This window comes from Rhamphochromis longiceps, linkage group LG15, assembly GCF_057381845.1.
Source record: "Rhamphochromis longiceps isolate RC_006_pf linkage group LG15, R_longiceps_female_GT1.1, whole genome shotgun sequence".
NCBI lineage: Eukaryota > Metazoa > Chordata > Actinopteri > Cichliformes > Cichlidae > Rhamphochromis > Rhamphochromis longiceps.
The window spans coordinates 23648243-23671407 of record NC_140571.1 but is presented as its reverse complement, the minus strand read 5'-3'; the positions used below and the strand labels follow the sequence as shown (position 1 = coordinate 23671407).

At 38.0% G+C, this 23165-nt stretch overlaps 3 protein-coding genes across 3 annotated transcripts; all 3 read left to right on the top strand.

The window, feature by feature from the left end:
• The first annotated feature begins 2775 nt into the window (after window positions 1–2775).
• Window positions 2776–8340, top strand: LOC146652688 (uncharacterized). The gene is made up of 5 exons (XM_085381223.1): window positions 2776–2836; window positions 3043–3387; window positions 3510–3788; window positions 6417–6529; window positions 8263–8340. Exons 1-5 carry the CDS (start codon window positions 2776–2778, stop codon window positions 8338–8340), a joined length of 876 nt encoding a protein of 291 aa, XP_085237349.1.
• A 4090-nt stretch (window positions 8341–12430) lies between these two features.
• Window positions 12431–14826, top strand: LOC146652687 (uncharacterized). Its single transcript, XM_085383290.1, has 9 exons — window positions 12431–12526; window positions 12725–13057; window positions 13206–13478; window positions 13615–13638; window positions 13803–13889; window positions 13975–14021; window positions 14308–14364; window positions 14490–14564; window positions 14649–14826. The coding sequence occupies exons 1-9, from the start codon at window positions 12466–12468 to the stop codon at window positions 14757–14759; spliced, it is 1068 nt and encodes a 355-aa protein (XP_085239416.1). The 5' UTR covers window positions 12431–12465; the 3' UTR covers window positions 14760–14826.
• Window positions 14827–19075: 4249 nt separating this feature from the next.
• LOC146652686 (fatty acid-binding protein, brain) lies at window positions 19076–20547 on the top strand. Its single transcript, XM_085383288.1, has 4 exons — window positions 19076–19206; window positions 19343–19515; window positions 19800–19901; window positions 20271–20547. The coding sequence occupies exons 1-4, from the start codon at window positions 19134–19136 to the stop codon at window positions 20319–20321; spliced, it is 399 nt and encodes a 132-aa protein (XP_085239414.1). The 5' UTR covers window positions 19076–19133; the 3' UTR covers window positions 20322–20547.
• Window positions 20548–23165: the final 2618 nt, after the last annotated feature.

Here is a 23165-nt window from a genome sequence, read left to right as displayed (position 1 = left end):
TTTATGCATTCTCATATACAGTCCCACTAGACTTTAAGTTCACTTTATGCTTAAACACCTTTTAACCAAGGTAGACAGTTATTAATGCACAAATAAATGCATATGATCATCTGACCACAGACAAAAACTGGTGAAGGTAAACAAACCTTCCTGAAGGCCTGCCCATTTTTTAGCAAGATCAACTAAACATTCAGTCCAAACTCTGCTGGAAGTTTTCTTCCTCATAATCAAACAAGTGACCTCAAAAACACATCAGATTCAACTATTTTCTGTCAGAGTTGGGGTGGCTGAAGTCTTAGTGGTGACAATGAAGAAGAGATCAGAGCTCTGCTGCTCTGAGCGGGCTGGTCAGCCATGCTTCTTTGCCACATTAAAATGGTATGAGTAAAAGATAAAATAAAAGATTATATTGGATCTCACGCATTTAATGTTAAGTATTTTTCTCTCAGATGTAATTTATTTTTAATTTTTTTGCATTGACTTTATCCACCCCTTTGTGACTAAAAATAAAATGTTCAAAGACAAACGTGCTGATGAGGAAGTCACACCTTAGTATTCACAGGAAGTACTAACTGTTCTAGTCTGCAAAAGAAGCAAAATTTCAAACTCTGTCATTGATGAGTGTGAAACAAAAAAAGACAAAAACAGGGACAGAGAAACACGATAGTTGAGAGCAGATGAATTAAAATGCCTGTAACTCTGATAGTCATGTTTTTGTTTGCAGATAATTATTCATATAACACCTGTTCAATTTTTTGAACACTGCACATAACTCCCTAAAAATAAAATAATTATGCTGGTTAAATTCATCTTAATGTTTATTGTGTGTTATCAATACGAAAAGCTAGGAAAACAGAGTTTGCATCTGACCACACATTGCTAGCATGATAATGTTTATTCTTTTAAATGCCATCTTTATCATAAGTATTGGTATTTTCAACAAACAACCAGTTAGAAATTTTTTAACAAAATCTGAGACACACAGAAACTTGAATTTTAGTTAATTTAAGCTCTTGCAAGGGAGCATTAACAAACACGGAGCTTATTGCTAGTTCTCAAAGGGGAAAACCCTTTAAGTCTATTTTATACAGATATTACATCTTCATATTTGTTTTGTTTTTTTTTTCTATATTTGTGCTTTGGAATGTAACCAGATTTCTTCCAGAATTTTCTTGCCAGGCAGCAACTATCTTGGTAACACCACTTGAGTTTGTGTGTTGTAGGCTAACATGGTTACATCCTTATCATATATGTAATAATACTCAAGCTTCGTCTTGTAAATATCACAGTTACCATCAATAATGGTACGTGCAAACACAAAAAACAAATATGGCTCCTCCCTGCAGGGTTTTGTGGTATGTTTATTTATGCTTCACAATGAAAAAACAACTTCTTGCTTCGCAGCCACTGTGGCCATATCCTCACCATTTATTTGGGCAGTTAAATAAACATACTGTGAGAGTCATACGTTTAAATACAATACCAGCCAAATCTGATTAAAGTAAATCAATAATAAATAAGGTAAACAATGTACTTTTAAGACTTATCTCAAAACGTATGTCAAAATAAGTTTAACAACATTAAATCTGAATGTCATGGTCTTACCTGCAATATGTTTAACTCTCCATCATGGCTAATAATGAGACTGAATGCAGACAAACAAATAACATGTGAAAACGTTTTTGTATTAATAATTACTATTTGTGTATTTTATTTATTTTTTTTTTTATTAAAAGCATGGTTTGTACAAGGTTGTATTTTTCTCTTATTTCTCCAGGCCTGTCCTAATCGGCTTACTCAGTCTGTATGTATCACTACATCCAATCCTGCTCCCCCAGCAGACAAAACTAAGGGACACTGGAGATGTCATGTCTTAGTTTGCTTCAAGACCACTAGAGGGTGCTGCCATAAAACTATTCATCCATCCATTCTCTTCCGCTTATCGCGGGGGTGGCTGGAGCCCATCCCAGCTGTCATAGGGCGAGAGGCGGGGTACACCCTGGACAGGTCGCCAGTCTGTCGCCTGGGCTAACACACAGAGACAGACAACCATTCACACTCACACTCACTTGCACATTTACATCTATGGGCAATTTGGATTAACCGATTAACCTATCCCCACAAGCTGCATTTGTCATTTGTGAACATTTAATCAGTCTAAGTAATTTTGCAAATTCAAAAAAAAAAAAGGTTTACTCGTGTGTGTATCATATAATGTGTGTTTTTGAATCCACAGCTCAGCAAAAATAAAATGTTGAGGACTTAAAGGCAGCTCTGTTAGTCCATCAGTGTGTGACCAGTGCAAAAGCAGGCGCATTTGTGTTTCTGATGTTTATGTGGTCAACATTAGAGGCTCACACGTCCAGAGCGTTGCTGCTGTTGTACCCACATTCTCACAGAAATACTTCCCCTTCACTTCTCAGAAAAAAAATGACTTCATAGGCACAATGATGCACAGCAGGCCTCAGACTACTAACACATCTTATCTGTGTCGTTATCCAGCTGCTGCAGTGGTGTTTGCTGCAGTATCAACATATTTCATTGTGGGCATCAACACATATTCTTGTTAAAAGCTCAATTATTCATTTTATGAATGAAGAGAGAGGGAGGACAAAAACATTTGAAGGCTGTAAAACAAATAAATTCAGAACAAGTGATGAAGAGTAAACCACTGATGAGGAAGTGAGCAGGAAGTTGAAGCTGTGTTCATGTCTGAGACTGTCTCATTTGTCAATGTGAGAGCAGAGAGTAGAGACTGACAGACAGAGAAGTACGATGGCTGCAGTCATGTGGATTCAAATGTCTTCTTTCCTGCTGCTGATGCTTCAGATTACAGGTAAGGAAACACAGAACACACACACACACAATAGTCTGTTCTTCCTTTAACTGAGAGAGACGTGTTTGCTTTGTAACTTTGAGTTTTCTGGACTCTTGGAAAGAAAAGATGAGAAATAAATGATGTAAAATAATCCTTAAACTAACTGTTAATCTAACTGCAGTGTTCATGTTATAGTTTGTCACATTTCACTTTCCTGTCCTCAGCAGAAACAACAGGACAGACTTTGTCCTCCTTCAGAGCTGCCAGAGCTGGACATGACATCACTTTGTCTTGTGAAAATGTGATAGATGGTCAACATGACTGCAGCTATACTACCTGGATGTTCACTGATTCAAGACAGAAAGCAACAGTAGAGCTGGTTGCTCATGGACAGATTAAAGAAAATGTTAAAGCTGAATACACCAGACTGAGTGTTACAGCGAACTGTTCTCTGCTTATAAAGAAGGTACAAGCTGAGGATGTTGGTCGTTACACCTGCACACAGTACAAAACAAGAGGAGGACAAAAAGAAGGTCCAGGCTTTATGATTGATCTGTCTGTTATTAACAGTGAGTATTTACATCATAATGTTTTTAGTTCAAACTTGGAACAAACTGAAATATTACAGCAGTATTTATTACAGTGATGATGCTCTGTTGTTTTTCTCTTTCCATATCTCCATCTTCACCAGTGACTGAACATGAGAACAACAATAAAGTCATTGTGAACTGCTCTGTGCTGACACATGAACACTATAGACACACAGTGGAGTGGCTGCATGAGGGTAAAAAGAAAATATCAGACGTGGAGATCAAACCAGGTTTCTGCTCTGTGACTGTGACATTTAAAAGATCTCACCGTGATCAGAAGTCACAGTTTTATAATTCATTGAAGTGCAAAGTGACAGATAAACACACTAAAGAAGAACAACTGTTTCCCTTCAAACTCAAGTCCTCAGGTGAGAAAACAGGTGAGATTATGTTCAAATCGCTTCACAGTGATGAGCAGACGTGTTTAACTGACATGATTATTAATTATAGCAGCGCTCTACATTATCTGTTTTTGTAAATGTAGTTTGCAGGTTTTTTTTATTTGAATACTTTTGTTTTATTTTGTTATTTCATTTCTTTCTTTAGGTGAAAACACAAAATCAACGACTGCAAAATTTACCTCAACAACAAGAACAACAACAACAATGAGATCAACAACAACAATGAGAACAAAAACAACAACAACAATAGTCACAATCAGAACAACAACAACAACAACAACAATGAGAACAACAAAATCTTCTCTAGAATCAAAAAAATCCTCACAAGGTAGAGACATCTGAAATTTGCTTTATAGTTCAGACCCTTTAAATTCTAGTTGTCGGACAATAACCTGTTAAGAATGTGTTCAAGTCACCTCACAGTGATGCTTTGACTGGTTTGATTGTTACATATTGCACCTCTCCACATTATCTATTCTTTTAAAAACAGCTTGGTGTTTATTTTTTTCTTACAATCATTCTTTATTTGATTTTGTAATTACATTTCTTTAGGTGAAGATGTCACAGAGACTAAATCAACACCAAATATCTGAATGTCAGACTGCCACTTGGGTGGAGACATTCAGTGACAGTTGTGATTTTAAAACTTAAAGTCTGAATGTCAGGTGGACTCTGGGCTTTGGGTGGACATTTAGTTAGAGCTCCTTCACACAGGCCTACAGACAGTGAGCGCTGACAGGAAGTGGTCACTACGGGAAAATGTATGTTCACAGCTTCAAGGTGTACCTTTCTCTTTTCAGGTTTGTTATTATGGCTCATTATCCTTCCCATTGGTTTATCAGCACTCTTACAGTTTTTGCCCGTTGCTTGAACACTATAAACCCATGCTCAGACTAAAGTAACACAACGTGAAGCTTTTGTTACCATACCTCAAACACATGTACCCATACCTTAAACAAAAGCGCTGCTTTGCACCCCAGTACCAATTATGCAACACACCTACCCCTTTATGCAACACACATGGTCCTGCATGCTACACTCTATTTCATACATAAGACACTTCGCTCACAAAATGAAATCTCAGGGTGCCATTCGGAAAACACATGTATCCAAAATACAAAACACATCGGATAATTGCAACCACTCAAATACACACCTGAAGGCACGTACTTGCAAAACCGAACACCAATTAGCCAACTACAAAAAGCCCTCAGCGTAGCCATTTCAAGAACTTTGCAAGCATGGATGGAGGGAGAGCAAGAGGAAGAGGAAGAGGTAGAGGAGGAGGAGGAAGAGGAGGAGAAGGCCGAAGAGGCCATGAACGGACCCATATTTCTGATGAAATAAGAGCAACTTTGGTGGACCATGTCATCAACCATGGCCTGACTATGAGGGAAGCTGGGCAGAGAGTCCACCCACATCTAAGCCGCTTCACAGTGGCATCTGTAATACGAACATTCCGACTAGAAAACAGGTCTGTCTTCACCTCCATACCTTCTGCTCTACTCAGATGGTTTCATAGCACTGTTCTACAGTATATCACATTACCATATCAAGTGTACGGGGTGCTAATGCTCCTTTTGCAGCCAAAGTGGCTGATTCCTTATATTGAAGTACAGTGTTGTACAGTGGATGACACAGTATATACAGTAAAGTACTGTAAGAAAAATAAGCAAACCGATGACAATATGTGGTTGTATTCCTCCAGAATGACCCGAAGACCTTCTGGGGGAGGACGGCAACGCCTGTTCACACAACAGCAGGAACTTGCCGTTGTGGACCTAGTGAGGGCAGACAATGCCATCCGTCTCCACCAGCTACGACGGAAAATACTTGCAGACAGGCGAGTGTTCAGCAACATAAACCATGTGAGCATCACCACCATCAGACGCATCTTGGGTAAACTCAGCATCACCATGAAGCAGCTCTACAGAGTCCCATTCGAGAGGAACAGTGACAGGGTACATATCTTTCTACGTAGCACTCATAAGTCTTATTCTCATGTATATATCTCATGCACATATCTATCTTTCTTTCTACATAGCACTTTAATTCTTATTGTCTGCACTGAAGCACCGCAGCAATTTCCTAATGTTGTAAACCTCAACATCTGGCAATAAACCCATTCTGATTCTGATTCTGACTTCGAGCTGAATATGTACGGGTATGTGTAACTGTCCCTTACATTTACAATAGAGTATTGGTGAAGTCCAGTAGCAGCTGAATATGTACCATATCAGTACCACATGGATCTATTCTGAGAGCTACACAGGTACCTGTGTGATGGGGTGAGGGTGCCGTATGTGTAGCACTGTAGTACAGTGACATGTTCCCCTTTTTTTCAGAGAATCTCGGCCATGGATGGAGCTGCACAGCCTCATGAATACATTTTCATTGATGAAGCTGGATTCGACCTGAGCAAAACAAGACGACGGGGTCGTAATGTAATTGGCCAAAGGGCAATTGTGCACGTCCCAGGGCAGCGCGGGGGAAACATCACATTATGTGCCGCCATATGCCTTCGAGGGCTTCTGCACCATCATGCAATACTAGGTCCATACAATAGCCAACACATACTCACATTTCTAGATGCTCTCCATGATATAGTTGTACAGAACAGAGCAGATCAGCCCAGGTTTGTGGTGATATGGGATCATGTCAGTTTCCATCGGGCTGCTCTGGTCCAGGCCTGGTTCTCCAACCACAATCAATTTGAAGTGGTATACTTGCCCCCTTACTCACCATTTTTAAACCCTATTGAGGATTTTTTTAGGCTTGGAGATGACGTGTATATGACCGCCAACCACATGCCCGCATGCCTCTTCTGCAGGCAATGGAACAGGCCTGCGGCGACATTCAGGTGACAGCAATCCATGGATGGTTTCGACATGCAAGAGGATATTTTCCCCGGTGCCCAGCGGGAGAGGACACTGCTTGCGATGTTGATGAGGTCCTGTGGCCAGACCCCAACAGACGGCGGGATCCATGAGCCCACTTATGCACAATTGTCATGGTTTTTTGTGTTTACAGTATAGTGTTTTTTCTATTGCAGTATTATTGTGTTGTGGTTTTTTTTTTTTTTTGCTTTATCTGAATTCATGGTACTGCGATGTACACTATTGAGTAGGTCTATTTGCGTTTTTGGTTGTTTGGAAATGTGTCTCCTGTAAATGTGCCTTCTGAATACACAATGGAAATCAAGGACTGCAGTGTTTTATGTAAAGAAGACTAGTGTGTTCCCCCTGATCTGTAAGTGTTTGCATATGATGCAAGTATGTGTCATTTTGTCAACAGAGTTACATTTTGACAGAGGAATGTTAGGTTTTGACAGCAGAGTTTAGGTTTTGGGAGTGGAGTTTCATTTTGGCACAGATGTGTATGGTATATTTCCCAGTGTTGTGTCGTGTTTACTTGTGTTTAGAGTTTTGGCACAATGAGCGACGTTTTGCCAAATGTGTTCAAGCAACGGGCAAAAACTGTAATACCTCTGTAACTTTGCTCTGCTTCACTTCAGCAGCATTTGGTAATGTTCATATGCGGATTCATGGTTTTCTTCAGTTTGTGTTCTATTGCAGAATATTTTTAGCCAGGCCAGGAAACTCTCCTTCATGTTTTTCTGTGTTTTATCCTCAGTTACTTGGACACAAAGGCATTTGCTGTGATGCTTACACTTCTGATAAAGTCTCACAAGTGTCAGCTTTCTGTTTATAGATGTAAAAATATGGATAAGTGGTCAGAATTGTAACAATTTTGACTGAGGTAAAATTTCCCTGATTCAAATCGACTTAAATAGAAGAAATCAGAGACGATACCCAGCCCTAGTTTTCTGTGTTCTCTTGTATCTAGTCAAGTCTTCATCTCTGCATTAAGTATTTACTTGTTTATATACTTCATGTTTTATTTTGTTAATCTCGTGCTTCAGTTAAACTTCCTGTCTGTGATTGTGTCTGTTTATCCGTACCGCATCTCCACTTCCACAAGTTTTCCCTGTGTGTATTTATCTCCTCTTTGTTCCTTCTCAGGTATTCTGTTGTTTTCTACCGTGTGTTCTCAGTAAGTGGGATTCTGTTTTTTGTTTGTCTTCACTGGAGCTTTGTACTCTTGGACTGCTGTCAACCACGTGTAAATATGTCATGTTAAATCCTGCCTGCTTGTTTTGTAGAGTCTGCTTTTGGGTCCCTACAGCTGATAAATGCAGTTATTTGTTCCTATGAACTGTGAACATACACACAGGAGAAGACTAAAGAGAAGAATACACTGTGCTCACTGTTAGAGTGAAATTACATGTTATCTCAGGAAATAATTTTTTTTGGGGGGGGTGACGGTTTTCTAAAGAAAAAATAATCTGTGTACGGAGATGATGCAGACACAAACCTGAAAACTCCAAACAGTCCAAACATATGAATATCAGTTATATGAGAGAATCTAAAGTGTGTTGTGTTGTTTTCCACAGGTGCAGAATGATGAAGATGACGGTACAGTGACCTTTGAAAACTCTCGAGACCCTTCTGCTTCTGTCAGACTCCACTGATCATTAACATCAACTCAGCAAAGAAACAAGGTGACTTCTGCTGAAGATCATCTCATCACATTTTATATGTGAAGAACACAGACTCACAAGATCATTTTAATATTTTCAATGTCCTTACACTCCACTTTTCATCCAGTAAGATGAGGATTTTATCATACAGTGTTTCCTGCCATGTTCACATAAACCTCCCGTGTCGAGCTACATACCGTCTCTCTCCCTCTGCTTTTACTCTTTTTGTCTCTCCATATGTTGTGTTTGTGAGAGAGAGACTGATCAGCTACATCTGTCTCAAATACCTAATCACAGCCATTTAAACACACTTTCATCCACTCAGTCATTTCTAGATTGTTGTGTTAGGTGTGTCTGTAGCATCACTCAGTCTCCATAGAAGAACCTTGACTTCTTTGCATTTCCTGTTTTCTCCTCTGACTAATCTTAAATTTCTTTAAATTTCCTCCTCCTGATCAAATACTCAGTTCTGGAATAACTGCCTGCTCTTCCTCCACCACTCACCAAACCCAGCAGCTGGAACCATTCACCCTCACCTGCATTTTCAAAGTCTTTGTCATAAAACTCTCAACCTGATTCCAGTGTTACAGCCTGCTTTAAAGTCCACTTCTTCTGTTTAACAATAATAATAATCAAAAAGCAAATGTAATTTCTAACCTGCATATAAATCTGAATGAAACAGTTTGATCTCACCTTCATCCAACATGAACATGTAGATGCATCATTTACCTGTCAGAGTCCGAATGACTGATAGTTCTTAAATCATCCGTCACTCTGCGTTATGTGATCTGTAACAACTTGTTTTTGTTATAACTCGTGAAAATATAACTGAAAGTATTTATGAAGCATTTTCTATCATGTGTGTACATTTGTGTGTGGACAGCTCACATTCCCATATGGAAAAGACATATATATATATAAATCTTATAAAGTTTGTATCTGTCTTGTGTGAAACTTGTATGAAAAGCATACAAGAGTGAAAACAGATATAAGATTGCTTGAAAAATCATATAAATGAAACGTGTATGTTTTGGATACTTACTAAAACAATATATGAAAGTAATGAGAAAGTGGCCACTTTCATGAGTAAATCATATAAGCTTTATATGATCCATGATATGAAGTAGGCCACATCTTATGCAAGTCTTGTATAAGTTTTCACTATTTCTTTTCCATATGGGTTGTGACAGCAATGTAACTGATGACAAGAGTTTAACTTCACTGTGTGCTTTATTGCCATTTTGCCCTCATTATTATGTTTTACTATAAAAGTATCACATGAAATACTTAACTGCCTGTTCTGTTTAAATACATTTACATTTTTATGAGCACACTGGTAGGATGCTCAGCTATAAAAGGCACATTACTGTGAAATAGTTTTAAAAGGTCAGTGGCAGTGACAGTCCAATCACTTTAACCTGTGAAACATCCACACCTCGATTAGTTATGACCAGATTTTAGCAAAAAGAATTTCCTGTTTCATGTTCAGCTGCTCAAAGTGGTGACTGCTGCAGTATCACTATGCTTCATTGTGGACGTAAAGACTTGAATTCCATCACAAACTAATTTGTGCTGCGAGAAACATGATCAAACACACTTTCTGCTTTTGCAGAATAAACTACATTTACAGAAGAGATGCGTTCATGCAAACATTTATTTCAGCTCTTAGTTTTCACACGTTTAACTTCCTCTATTCTCCTCTACTGGAGTCCTCCCTGTGACGTACTGAAATAACAAAAAACTTGCAAATTGCATCGAATAAACGTAGAATTTTACTATACTTTTACTATAAAAGTATCACATGAAATACTTAACTGCCTGTTCTGTTTAAATACATTTACATTTTTATGATCACACTGGTAGGATGCTCAGCTATAAAAGGCACATTACTGTGAAATAGTTTTAAAAGGTCAGTGGCAGTGACAGTCCAATCACATTAACCTGTGAAACATCCACACCTCGATTAGTTATGACCAGATTTTAGCAAAAAGAATTTCCTGTTTCATGTTCAGTTCATCAGACACGACCTATGCAGCTGTTTTTATGTCATCATGTATGTTTTTGGTTTTATCTACTGAAATTAGTGTAATTTTAGTAGTAAAAAGCTGCAAAGTTAACTGAACCTTGTCACCTTCACATTATAGTCAAATAATAATAATAATAACAATAATAATAATTAACACATGGTTGAAAATTTTTATTTCAACTTCCATTAATCATTGTAATGAATGCATTCTACCTGTACTTGAAACTGAGCTGATTTTGTGTCTAAATCCAAAAAGAAAAATGAGCAGCGTGCTGTAAACTATTAAACAAATATATTTGATTTTGCAAAAATCTGAATAGAATGTTTAGATGTTTGTGATGATTGATTTCATAGACCATTTATAATGAAGCAGTAAATAAAAGCAGAATGCAGAATACAAAGATCACGTCTGATGTATTGAACATGAAACAGGAAGTTTTCAGCTTAGAATGAAACCAGCTCCAGATGTGTCACAGGTTCATCTAGCTGTAGTGAATGGCACGTTGCCATAGATGGCGCCATAGTTTAGTTGTGAGGATTTTTGTCTTTAAAGCATCCTAAGAAATTTTTTTTGTTTGTTTGTTTGTTTGTGCACAAAGTATTCTCAGTATTTACTTTAGTAGCAGTTCCTGAAAAGTTGAGTCCACAGCACATCTGTCTCACCCTCACCGGTTCATCTGGAACACCAGGAGCGGGCTGCTCTCCGCGGACATCATGAGGTCAGCTGACCGCAGCAGAGCAGAGCCAGGCAGCTGTTACACTAACGGGACCTGACATCTCCGAGAACACTGGAGATTTTTTTCAGACAGGCTCTATGTTGGCAAATCAACCGGATATTTAAAGATCACACCGCTTCACTCTGCGCCTAACAACTCTTCACAGTGTATTTAGTGACACAGAAACAGCAATAATACAAAGGTTTACTGTGAGGGAAGGTCCACGCCCTAAAGCGCATGTAACCAATCAGATGTTACGGTCTGTTCACTAGCTAAATTATTTCATGATTCAAGCACAGGAGCAATAAAATAATACATTAAACAGGACACTAGTTGAATATATTGATAAATAAATAAAAAATAATGACAGAGTTATCATTTGTTTGTGTATTTATTTTATTTTAATGCTGATGAGGCTACATTTGTTTGTGATGAGCTCTGATATTTATCTAAAACATATAAATGCACCCGTAATTAATGTAACTGTTGTGTTTTAACAAATCATACCGAGGCGTAATTCAGGAACAGAGCTTCATGTGAACATTACTCATAGTTTGAAATTAAGTTACTATAGTTTCACAAAAATCAAAAACCACTTGCAGTAAAACATCTCGAAACAACATTAACAGGCGTGTTGTGTTTAAGATGGTGGGAAGTCTAAAGACAGTCCAGTGAGAAACTCGTCAGTGTGTTAACCATTTGTGGTTCTGGTGTTTATCTGGTCATCATTACAGGCTCAACCCTCCAGAGCTCTGCTGCTGTTGTACCAACCGTCTCAACAAAACACTTCCCCTTCATTTCTCAGAAATAAATGACTTCATTGGTGCAATGAGGTGCCAAAAGGTCTCAGACCACTAATACATCTTATCTGTGTTTTTATCTAGCTGCTCCAAGTGGTGACTGCTGCAGTATCACTATGCTTCATTGTGGACGTAAAGACTTGAATTCCATCACAAACTAATTTGTGCTGCGAGAAACATGATCAAACACACTTTCTGCTTTTGCAGAATAAACTACATTTACAGAAGAGATGCGTTCATGCAAACATTTATTTCAGCTCTTAGTTTTCACACGTTTAACTTCCTCTATTCTCCTCTACTGGAGTCCTCCCTGTGACGTACTGAAATAACAAAAAACTTGCAAATTGCATCGAATAAACGTAGAATGTGGAAAAGCTTTTTCATATATTTGATGTTTAAACGTCACAGGCAAGTTAGAGATCTTCCGTACTGAGAACCAAATTCATCCAGCAAGTGTGTTGTTGATGTCACTATGAGGAAGTGAGCAGGAAGTCAGTGCTGTATTCATCTTTGTTACTGCCTCACTTGTGAACGTGAGAGCAAGAGTAGAGACTGAGAGAGACGGAGAAGCACGATGGCTGAGTTCAGATGGATTCAAATGTTTCTGTTCCTGATACTGACGCTTCAGTTTAAAGGTAAGAACACAGAGCACATTATAAATGAATAACCTGATGTTACATCATTCATCCTCTAACTGAGGCAGCCATGTTTTGTTTGCAACTTTCTGTTGAACCTTTGAAACCAGGGGTGAGCTAATTCTCACACTAACTATGAACATCACAGTCATATCCATGTTACAGTTTATTTTCCAAATGTATTTCTCTTTTCCACAGCAGCAGTGACTGGACAACATGGCCCCACATTCCTGATCAGACTTGGTGATGAGGTCACTTTGCCTTGTCAAAATGTGACAGTTGGTCAGCCTGAGTGTAACAGAACTGACTGGATCTTCAGACGTGTTGGTGACACAGTCAGGCTGATTCATCTTGGTTTGATTGAAGAAAAGCACAAAAATACATCAGACAGACTGAGTGTTACAGCAAACTGTTCTCTGGTCATAAAGAACATCACAGTTCATGATGCTGGTCACTACACCTGCAGACACTACACATCACAAGACCAACAACACTGTGGAAAATCCTGTTCTTCTTTGTCCATCATCGACAGTGAGTATTTACATCATCCTTTCACATCAAAATGTCCTGTTAGAGAAACAAACTAAAATCTTACAGTAAGTATGACCACAGTGATGAAGTTAATTATCTTTATTGTTTGTTTTTCTCTCTCAACATGTCTCCATCTGTACGACTGAAGTGACTGAAGATGAGAACAATGGTACAGTCATCTTGTCCTGCTCTGTGTTGGAGTATGATCCATGTACACACACAGTACAGTGGATCTATGAGGGTGAAAAGAAATCCTCAGACATGCAGATATCACCACCAGGCTGCACTGCCACTGTGACATTTACAACATCTCACCTTAATCAGAAGTTTTTTGAGTCATTAAAGTGTAATGTGACGAATAAGTACAGTAAGAAAGTGCAGCTGTTTCCTTTCAGCCGTCAGTCCTCAGGTGGGACAACAGGTGAGAATATTAACTTTAATAACACAATAACACAAAATAGAAATATCACACCTGTGTTTGTCATGACTGTTGTAAAGATAACAAAGTTTGTATTACGTGAACACACTCTTCTTTTTAAATTTGTGTATTTGTTCAGATGGGGATGAATCATCAGATGGAGGTAATGGCAAAATATTTCTTTCTGTCCATCTCTTTGTCTTATCATTCATTTTTTACCTTGCTCAGTAACTCTCAGTGTGTTTCAGTCTCTTGCTACAATTTGTTGCTTTCAGCTCATCATAACTGCACCAGTGACCACATTAACATTATCATTTGGTTTTACAGGTTCATCATTGCTGTATATTATTGTTCTTGCATGTTTAGTAGCACTCTTAATTATTGTAGCATTCGTCATATGGAAGAAAATGAAAGGTGCGAACATTTCCAGATTAAACATATCACCAACAACTGTTTAATAAAGTTTAGACTTCAGTGTGAAAATTAAATTTCTTTTCAGGGAAAAAAACACAAAGGGAAGACAATGCTGTTGGTTTAAACACTGAAGTAAGTAAAGATGGCAATGGCTTTACTGTAAAAAACATAGGCATAATAGATAATGTGAACATACAATTATGAACATAAAAACAAAGTAAATAAACAAACAAAGTAAAATAAACAAAGTAAAACATCACAAACAGCTGCCTATCAGTATGTTAAATCCTCCGTAATACAGCTAATTCTAATGTTTTACCAGTCCTGGGTGTAGTAGTAAACCCAGGACTGATATTTATGTACGTATGTAATGGAATAAAATATGTAATTCATATGTTACTTACCTGTGTTTGTGCAGGGATTAGGTTTAAACCCAGCTGAGATTCAGTCTGATCCAGGAAACAGTCAGGAGATGGTGAGATCAAACAGTATCAGGAGTTATAGTTACTCTCAGAGTAACTATGATCTTTGTTCGATATATGATGATAACGATTTAATATAATTATTTAAAGGTGTCATTCTGTTGTGTCCACTGTGTAGGATGATCTTGAGGATGGTGTTAACTATGCTTCCATCAACTACACTAAGAAGGCCAACAGTAAGGCCAGTGCTCAGGTAAGTGTTTATGAGAGTGACATTATTCACAGCATGATGAGGTTTTGTGTTGGGTAAAATTTGTTGTGTCATTTTTCCTTTTAGGTCCACGATGATGAAGGTACCACTGTGACATACAGCACAGTGAAAGCTCCCTCAGCTTCTCTTGAAGTCTCCACTGATCCCAGCAACCTGTATTCCACCATCACCAAATAAGATACTGTATTTAAAGATTACATGTTTTAATACTGTTATTTGGATCTTATATTTAGAGTTATATCGTCTACTTCAACATTACATGGGTATACTGAAGGGTTTATAAAATAAATCTAGTTTATTTTACTGTCTATTTTGTTTATTTGTTGTTTATGGTTTTGGAAAATAAATAAATTAATGAATAATTAAATACATTGGATTACACGTGTGCTCTTTCCTGTGCTTTACTGGAATTTAGAACTATTGCAGTGCTGCTAATTTACTTTCTTGTAATTAATAGAGAAACAAAAGCAGAAACTTGTGTAAAAAAAGCCAGTGATAGTTAAAAGACTGTGTAAACTGAGCTTTTTATAGCATTTTCATGAACATTACCAGACCTCAGTAGCACGTTTGTCTTTTGACTTTTTCTGCCAAAGTTGTGTATGTTGAAGTTTAATTTTTAAAAAAGAGGAAACTACCAGACATCTGCTGCTATTTCCACATACACACAGTTTGAGCTGCTACCAAGAAATGACACCTCCCTCAGTAACACCCACACTTATCACATGTCATTATTTCATAAGGCAGTGGGTCAGCTTTTTTATTAATACTATATTGAGTACTAAACTTTTCAAATATAAGAAATCTTAATAATTAAACAACCTAAAAAGTCAGTGAAGTCAGCTGCGCTGGGTAACTGTGGAGTTGTTTCTCTATTACTGCGTGCTTTTGTTTTGTTTTTTTAACCACAAAAACACTTCCTGGTTTAGTGACAGAAACACTAAACATCAGTAAGAGAGATCAGCCTGCTTCATTTTATAGACAAGAAAATGTGTACTTGATACTGGCAGAGAGAGCAGTATAGTGAAATAAGACAACACAACGTGTGTGTCATTGTGGCAGTTTCTGTTCCTGACTGTAGGAGGAACCGAATACTCGTCACCCACTTGATTAGGTGGTGTAAATGTCTAGTCAGTCAATCAAGTGGCAGCACAGTCAAACCGAACATCAGAACGGGCAAGAAAGGAAATTTAAGTGAACATAGCCGCTCTGCCACCTGAGCCACAGGTCACCGTGCTCAAATTGTCTCCAGATCTTAATCCAATAGAGCATCTTTAGGATGTGGTAAAGGGGAGATTTACATCATAGAAGTGCAGCTGACAAATCTGCAGCAACTGTGTGATGCAGTCATGTCAATATTGACCAAAATCTCTGAGTGTCCACGGGTCAAGACACTGATATCTGTATTATCCAGCTCACCCTGCTGAAATAGCAGAGCCCAGAGTTTACTTCATCATCAAAGTTGATGGCGCCCACTTGAGTTGGATTTTGATCAAGCAATGTACCAACATGGTGCCCAAGACTGCTGAAAACTACAGTGCCATCTGCATATGTGAGTAGGGATTCAGCTACAAGGGCTGCACCTTCCACCACATAATGCACCGGTTCACATGTGTCACCAACCACAACTGGACCGGAGGGAAGTCCATCTACTGTTAAACACATTACTATTTTAGTTTGGGAAAGTTGGAATTTACCACATAACATTTTTTTATAGGAGTAACTATTCAAAGGTTCCTGCAACTTTCCAAACGCAGCTATTTTAGTTTAGTTTTAAAACTCTGGAGGACATGTCATTGTGATGCAGCACAAAAGTATTACATTTATTCTTAAGAAAAACTACATATGCAAAGCTGAGCTTAAACAAAATACATTTCTGTACTGCTACTCTATATCTCACCACAGAGTGGCGGCAGAGAGTCTTCAGAGATCGTGGAAAGAAATCAAAATAAAACAAAGTTTCTTCAGCTGTATTTTATGGATAATATGCTTTCCAGTAAATGAGCAGGATAACTCCAGCATTATGCATGTGTCCTTCTCATTTTACTGCAATGATAAAAGTACTGACTGTACTGTGTTTGTTTTCTTGGATAACAAGATTTGCAGTTTGTGGATTTTTAAGCTTACAATTCAGATGATGAAACTGAAACAACTAAACAAAGTGATAAAATTAGCATGTTTCATATCTGATATGTAAAACGCAACGTACTGTATAAATATCTTATCTTGTGAACTGGACAATATCAGAAGAGAGTATTTGTCTTTATAAATCCTTCATGAATGGGTTTATTGTTAACCATAACAAGAAGTTTGCTTTGCTTTATGTAACTGAAAACTTGGTGCTTGAATCAGATGTGACGCCATCATTTTTACAGTTTGAGAAAGTTACACACACACGCACAGGGATTCAGTCACAGTAATTAGTGTGTGTGTTGAGCATGAAGACATTGTAGCTGTGGGGGTCATTAATGCAGTTAAGGACAAAAGGCTGTCAAATAAAGTGATTCTGCTTCACTGACGCGTCCCTACAGGAAACATTCCAGACATGAAAAGTTCTGTCTGTACCAAAAGACTAACAGAAGATAAAACGAAGTAAAAGAAATATAAGTAGTGGGCAGTGGCGGTTTTTGATATGGGCGACATGGGCATTTGCCCAGGGCGGCATCATGGCATTGCAAAAAAAAGTTCCTCTCACCTACGCTGCCCCGACATCATGCCAGTGCATTTTAGGAATTGTACAGGCACCGAACGGTTTTCTTTTGCCCATTTGTGGGGAGTAAGGGCGCCCTTCATTAACGAGGTGCGCCTGCTGCTTGCTGCACAGGGAGGAGAGGGGCGGGGTGGCGGGGGTTCTCTGGCTGTTTGGAGTAGTGCCTAATAACCAAATAAAAATAAATAAATAAAAACAAACAAACAGGGCTGTCAATGTTAACTCCGTCATCATGATTAACACAATTAAATTTTTTTAATGCAATTAATCCATCTGGAGCACAGAATGACTCAAAATTCCTGAAATGTCAACGCATTTTGGGCAGTTTGTCCAAAGTTTGTCCATTCTGAGCTCCAGATGGGTTGATTGCATTAAAAATTTGAATCAGGTTAATCGTAATGATGCCGTTAAGGCATTAACGTTGAAAGCCCTACAACAAACACAAAAACTGAAAACATTGTGATATAGATTTATAATTTGCACCGATGTGTTTTCTAAATTTTATCACACACATATAACCTAAAAGTGAGCGTGAGGGCCATCGGAGCGTCTGCTTGCTGCTGCTGCTCACACATCGCCTGTCAAAAGGGGAGGGGGCGTGCTGCTTCCAAATAACGATTCATAATATTGTAAATCCAAGTCCATTATGTATTAATTATTTTCCTGGGTTGTGTGAAATCCCAGAAAAAAAAAACTCTATACAACCCGAATCTGTGCATTAAGGTGTAGGTCTATTTATGCTGTGGGGTTGGGTGTTGATAGTGGAGTGCAAAATTACTAATGGAAGATGGAGAAGAAAAGGTCAAATTTGCCATCAGGTCCTCAGTTTAGAAAAAAAAGAGAAAAGAAGAAGAGGAGAAATGAGCAAAAGATACACGTAAGCAGATGTGTCTTTGGATAATGGCAGGTTATGTATTCTGAAACAAGATAACATTTATAGGGATTCGGAAAACTTCTGTTTACCTTTGTTAGCTACTTGGCTATGATAGTAAACAGTAGACAGACAGTACACACTGATGTGGCTTATTGAATCTTTTGGACTGTTTTCAGCACAATATTAATTAGCCATTAATTGGAAGAGCTGTATTGTTGATTTGTCTGCTATTCTCAGTGTGTGACGAATTATAATGACAGTTTGTTAACCACTTGCATACTCTCTCTCTCTCTCTCTCTCTCTCTCTGTCTTTCACTATATATTTATATGGTTAAATTCAATTCAGTATGGTTCTGACAACAGTTTTCACAATAAAATATGTTAATGTAATCCTTAATATGTTTGATGTGTGTGAGTGTGTGTCCGGGGGGTGGGGGGAGTGTTCGCCTAGGACACCAAACAGGCTCGGACCGCCCCTGAGTATGGGTTAACTCATGAACCTCATAGACAAGTAGCTCGTTCTCTAAAACCTCTGAACACAATCTTATTTTTAAAAACACAGATTGCAAGCTATAGTCATTAACTTTGCCTTATTTTTGATGAAATATAATTGCAAAATTATTCTTTACTCCATTACTTTTAAATGTTAAATTCCCTAGCTTGACATATGGCAATGATTCCTATCCCCAAACCCACTGGCATCCCTGAATGAGAGTAATTACATCATCAAGCATATAAATGGACACATTTAGCTTTCTTTTTTTCTTACCCTTGTCAAGAATATGACCCAATTCAAGTATCCAATAACAACCCAGTGAAAATCTCCTGAGCCAATAGGATGCCTGGTGACACCCACCTGCATGCATAATAATAAGAAGCTATAAAATAACATAAGGGGGGTGAACCTGCAGAAGCTGCAGCTTGCTCAGTGTGCTTTGGAGATAACTTTGCCTCTCTGCAAACCTTCACCATGGTCGACGCCTTCTGTGCCACTTGGAAACTGATTGAAAGTGAGAATTTCGATGAGTATATGAAAGGACTTGGTAAGTAACAAACTTTCTTTTTTCTTTCTTTTTAAATACACAAATGCAATATTCTTTTGCACAAAAACGTTGTGATTAAAAATAGATGAAGGAGACTTGTAACCCAGGTATATTATCACCCCTGTCCTTTACTTAGGTGTTGGCTTTGCCACCAGGCAGGTTGGTAATGTGACCAAGCCGACTGTAATCATCAGCCAGGAGGGAGACAAGGTGGTGATCCGCACCCAGAGCACCTTCAAGAACACAGAGATCTCCTTCAAGCTGGGAGAGGAGTTTGATGAAACCACTGCTGATGACAGGAACTGCAAAGTGAGTTGACAATGAATGAATAAAAGAAAGATTTACAGCTTTTTGATTGTGGTCTGATTATCATTAAAAAAAATAAAATGTATTTCAAAGTACAAGAAAGCAAAATCCAAATTGTATGTTCACTGTGGTGATTAAATGCAAATTCAATCATTTTACACTCGTGTCAGTGGTTGGGTTCAACTTTTACCTGGACTTTAAATTAAATATTTCTTCAAATCATTTATAAATTGCATTATTTCTCCACTTCTCATGCAAAATGCATTCCCTTCTTTTCGTCTTTTCAGTCCACAGTGACTCTGGAGGGAGACAAGCTGGTCCACGTCCAGAAGTGGGACGGCAAAGAGACCAAGTTTGTCAGAGAAATCAAGGACGACAAGATGGTCATGGTAAGACAACCTTAATCTATATATATATATGAACATTTGCTGTATATAGACTTTCTATACATTTTGGGAGCACTTTTGGAGACAGACAAACAACATGGTTTTTTTTATAATGCAATTCCTTGAATTAAATGATTGTCAGTTGCTTTCTGAGCCTAATAAGCTTTGTAACAACATAAAATTGATTTTGATGATTTTATGCAGTAGATGAGGTCCAGTAGATCAGTCCAACCAAGACTGATTTACAATTGGTCTGGAATTTTCCTATAACAATTATATGATGATTTGCTGATTTAGCAAATGAGGATTCTTTTATATATATTTAATTAAGTAAACTTGAGAATCATACTTTCTGTCCTCTCTCCTGTGCAGAATCTGACCTTCGAAGACATCCACGCAGTGCGCACCTATGAGAAGGCATGAGTGCTCTGAGTGACAGCCTCCCAAAACTGTCCAAGAAGTGATGGGTTTATAAATATTGTTGACTGTATGCTTCTCTTTGCACTTCATCCTCCTCCATATGTAAAAGCAAGCTGCAAGCTGCACAAATTTTGTAAGTTTTTTTATATGAATACATTTCTGTCATGATGGATGGATCATCTTTGCAACCCTGTGCGGAAATACAAAATAAAAAAGGGAAAAAAAAGAATTTATTATTTGCCTCTTGCTTGATGTAGTGATATGGTGTTAAACTGAACAGCTGAACAGAATCTAAGAGACAGGCGAAGGGAAAGCATAACGTACACAAGATAATTGACTATCAAATTAAAACAGGAAGTGACTAACAAAGAAACCACGACTAAGACATACAAACTCGACAAAACAAACAGGGAGACCAAACATCCCCCGAGACCAGACACGACTGGAGAGGCAGAAAGGGAACTAACATGCTCAAACAAGAAACAAAGAACTAGAAATATAGATAACCAAACCTCAGAGGCACTAGAAATACAAAACTCTAGACAAATAATATGAAGCTTGAACAAACTTATTCCTTAAATTAAAAACCATGAATCATTAGTCCACAGCAAAAACTCAAAACACTGGATCGAAGACCCAGGACCATGATAACCTTAATCTCTCAGACAACTTTGCTCCATGCTTTAGATGTGATCACATATTTGATTCACTTAGCTCTCGTGGTTTTAATTACCAAGTACTTTTAGGTATTGAAGAGCAGTCAGTCTTTCCAGCAATTGTTCTTCTCCTCCTGCTATGAATCAGCAAATCAAGGTAATCAGTGTTCACTGAAATACTTTAAAATAAAGAAATAGTCTCTGTTTAATCTGTTCACAGGAACATCTCTATGCAGAGCAAAGAGAGAGAGAGAGAGAGAGAGAGAGAGAGAGAGAGCTAATTCTAGTGGTAAAAGCATTTCTATGAAAGAAATCAGTATTTCTATCATAATGTATTAGATCGGTTTACGACTGTGATTAAACCCCACCTGGTGCATCAGGAAATAACGTCTGAAAGCAAACTGTACCTTCAGCAGGAAACGCAGCCACAGTTATTGATTATTCATAGATACATCCCTGATGGGACTTGATAGAGACAAAAAAAAGTATGCAAAACAGATATCACTTAGGGGAAATGTGAAGAAGTGCTGTGTGGTTACTTTGGAATAACTGACCTTTAAATCCAAAAAAGCCATATCCTGTAACTCACAATGCTGGGAGTAAATCATACAAGTATAACTAGATTTTATTTATTTATATTAATTATGTGAGGTTAATGTTTATTCAATTACACTGATTCAGTGAATTGTTTGAATGATTTAAAGTAGCTACAGGTCAGAAAAAAAGAAAAAGCTTGATAGTACAGATTATACTTTATAGATGAAAGGCATCACTGCAAACATGCAGAGACAAGTGGGGTTTTAATTATTCTAAAAAAATAGCTGTTTGATGACCTTTCATATTATATGTTTGTACGTGGCTCTAACATCAAATAGGACTTGAATCTAACTCAGACCAATTTGTCTTGCCCATTTTTTCTGCGTCTGTTGTTGACTGAGTAGAATACTGGTGTCTGCATACAATGTGCAGATGGGCCCTAAAAATTGGTAGTCATGTGTATGCTTTAGACAGCCCTTCGTGGTGGGGACAGTGGGTCCTGGCTTTGGGTAAGGTGATGTTCCAAAGTGTTGTCATTGTGGACCCCAAACCTACTTTTCCCCACCCTGTAGTTGAGTGTGGGGGATAAGGGTCCTTACTGGGCCAGTTGTTGGCTTTTTTCTTCTACAGAAAGTCCTCTACCTCCTAGTCTTATTTATTCTAGTACTGGTGCAGCAGTTTGCGATTCAATGCACTTTTTATTTGTACACGTGCTCAATCCTTCTATTATATTTCTATTATATACTCTCTCCTATTTTATACCCCCCCCCCCCCCCCCCACACACCCTCTCTATTTAATCTTTCATTTTCTTCTCTGCTGCCTATAAGCTTTGACATTCTTATATTACACATGTAGTTTATTAATAGACAGCATAATGGAAATCAATAAATGAACAAATAGTAGAAAAAGGAAGTCGATAGTGATTAATACTAGAAGAATCTAACTCGTTAAATAAGGCCAAAGCAGCAAAATCACATCATAAAATAAGAAAATTGCATTGGAAAATTAGATGCACTGTTCTCTAGATTCAGGCTATACGAACCATAAAAAAAGAATTAGTCTACATCCTGCAGGGGTTAGACAGGCTATTATAGATATTACTTTAGCTATTGTTGCAAGGTCAGTTTTATGAGTTTTTGTATAATTAGCCCAAATATTTAATATTTTATACGCTCTTCATCTTTTTAGAAAATGCAGGGGCGGATCTAGAAGGGTGGCAAGTGCCACCCTAAAATGATCCCTTGCCACCCCAAGTGCCACCCCAGTTTTGCATATGACAGTGTTGTTTATTAAAATAAGATAGCATTAACAGTATGAGCGTAGTTACAGTCAACAGTGAATATAAATGCTAAAACTGAATATATTGCATAGTATCCCCCCACCACCACCACCATTAACAAATGGTTCAGCCCATAGCAGCACCTGATTTTTTCTTGTTTTCAGTAGCAAGCGATGCTTATGATTGTGCCAGAGCACATTTTGAACAACACCATGGGAATTTTGGATTTTACACACGTGGGTGGATGTTACACTCTGGAAATGGAATGAAGGTGAGTTTTCTGAACCCTCTGTGGTCCACCAACACGCTGCACCTCTAAATCACATGACTATTTTAAGCTGACATAGCAACAAGCTGCAGCCACTCTGAGTCTC

Bases quoted from the DNA above. Each gene is read 5' to 3' on its own strand.
- LOC146652688 (XM_085381223.1), top strand. From the start codon at position 2,776: ATGGCTGCAGTCATGTGGATTCAAATGTCTTCTTTCCTGCTGCTGATG. The intron at 2,837-3,042 runs GTAAGGAAACAC...TCCTGTCCTCAG, and splicing joins GCTGATGCTTCAGATTACAG to CAGAAACAACAGGACAGACT. The intron at 3,789-6,416 runs GTGAGATTATGT...TCCATGATATAG, and splicing joins GTCCTCAGGTGAGAAAACAG to TTGTACAGAACAGAGCAGAT.
- LOC146652687 (XM_085383290.1), top strand. From the start codon at position 12,466: ATGGCTGAGTTCAGATGGATTCAAATGTTTCTGTTCCTGATACTGACG. The intron at 12,527-12,724 runs GTAAGAACACAG...TCTTTTCCACAG, and splicing joins ACTGACGCTTCAGTTTAAAG to CAGCAGTGACTGGACAACAT. The intron at 14,365-14,489 runs GTGAGATCAAAC...TCCACTGTGTAG, and splicing joins CAGGAAACAGTCAGGAGATG to GATGATCTTGAGGATGGTGT.
- LOC146652686 (XM_085383288.1), top strand. From the start codon at position 19,134: ATGGTCGACGCCTTCTGTGCCACTTGGAAACTGATTGAAAGTGAGAAT. The intron at 19,516-19,799 runs GTGAGTTGACAA...TCGTCTTTTCAG, and splicing joins CTGATGACAGGAACTGCAAA to TCCACAGTGACTCTGGAGGG. The intron at 19,902-20,270 runs GTAAGACAACCT...TCTCCTGTGCAG, and splicing joins AGGACGACAAGATGGTCATG to AATCTGACCTTCGAAGACAT.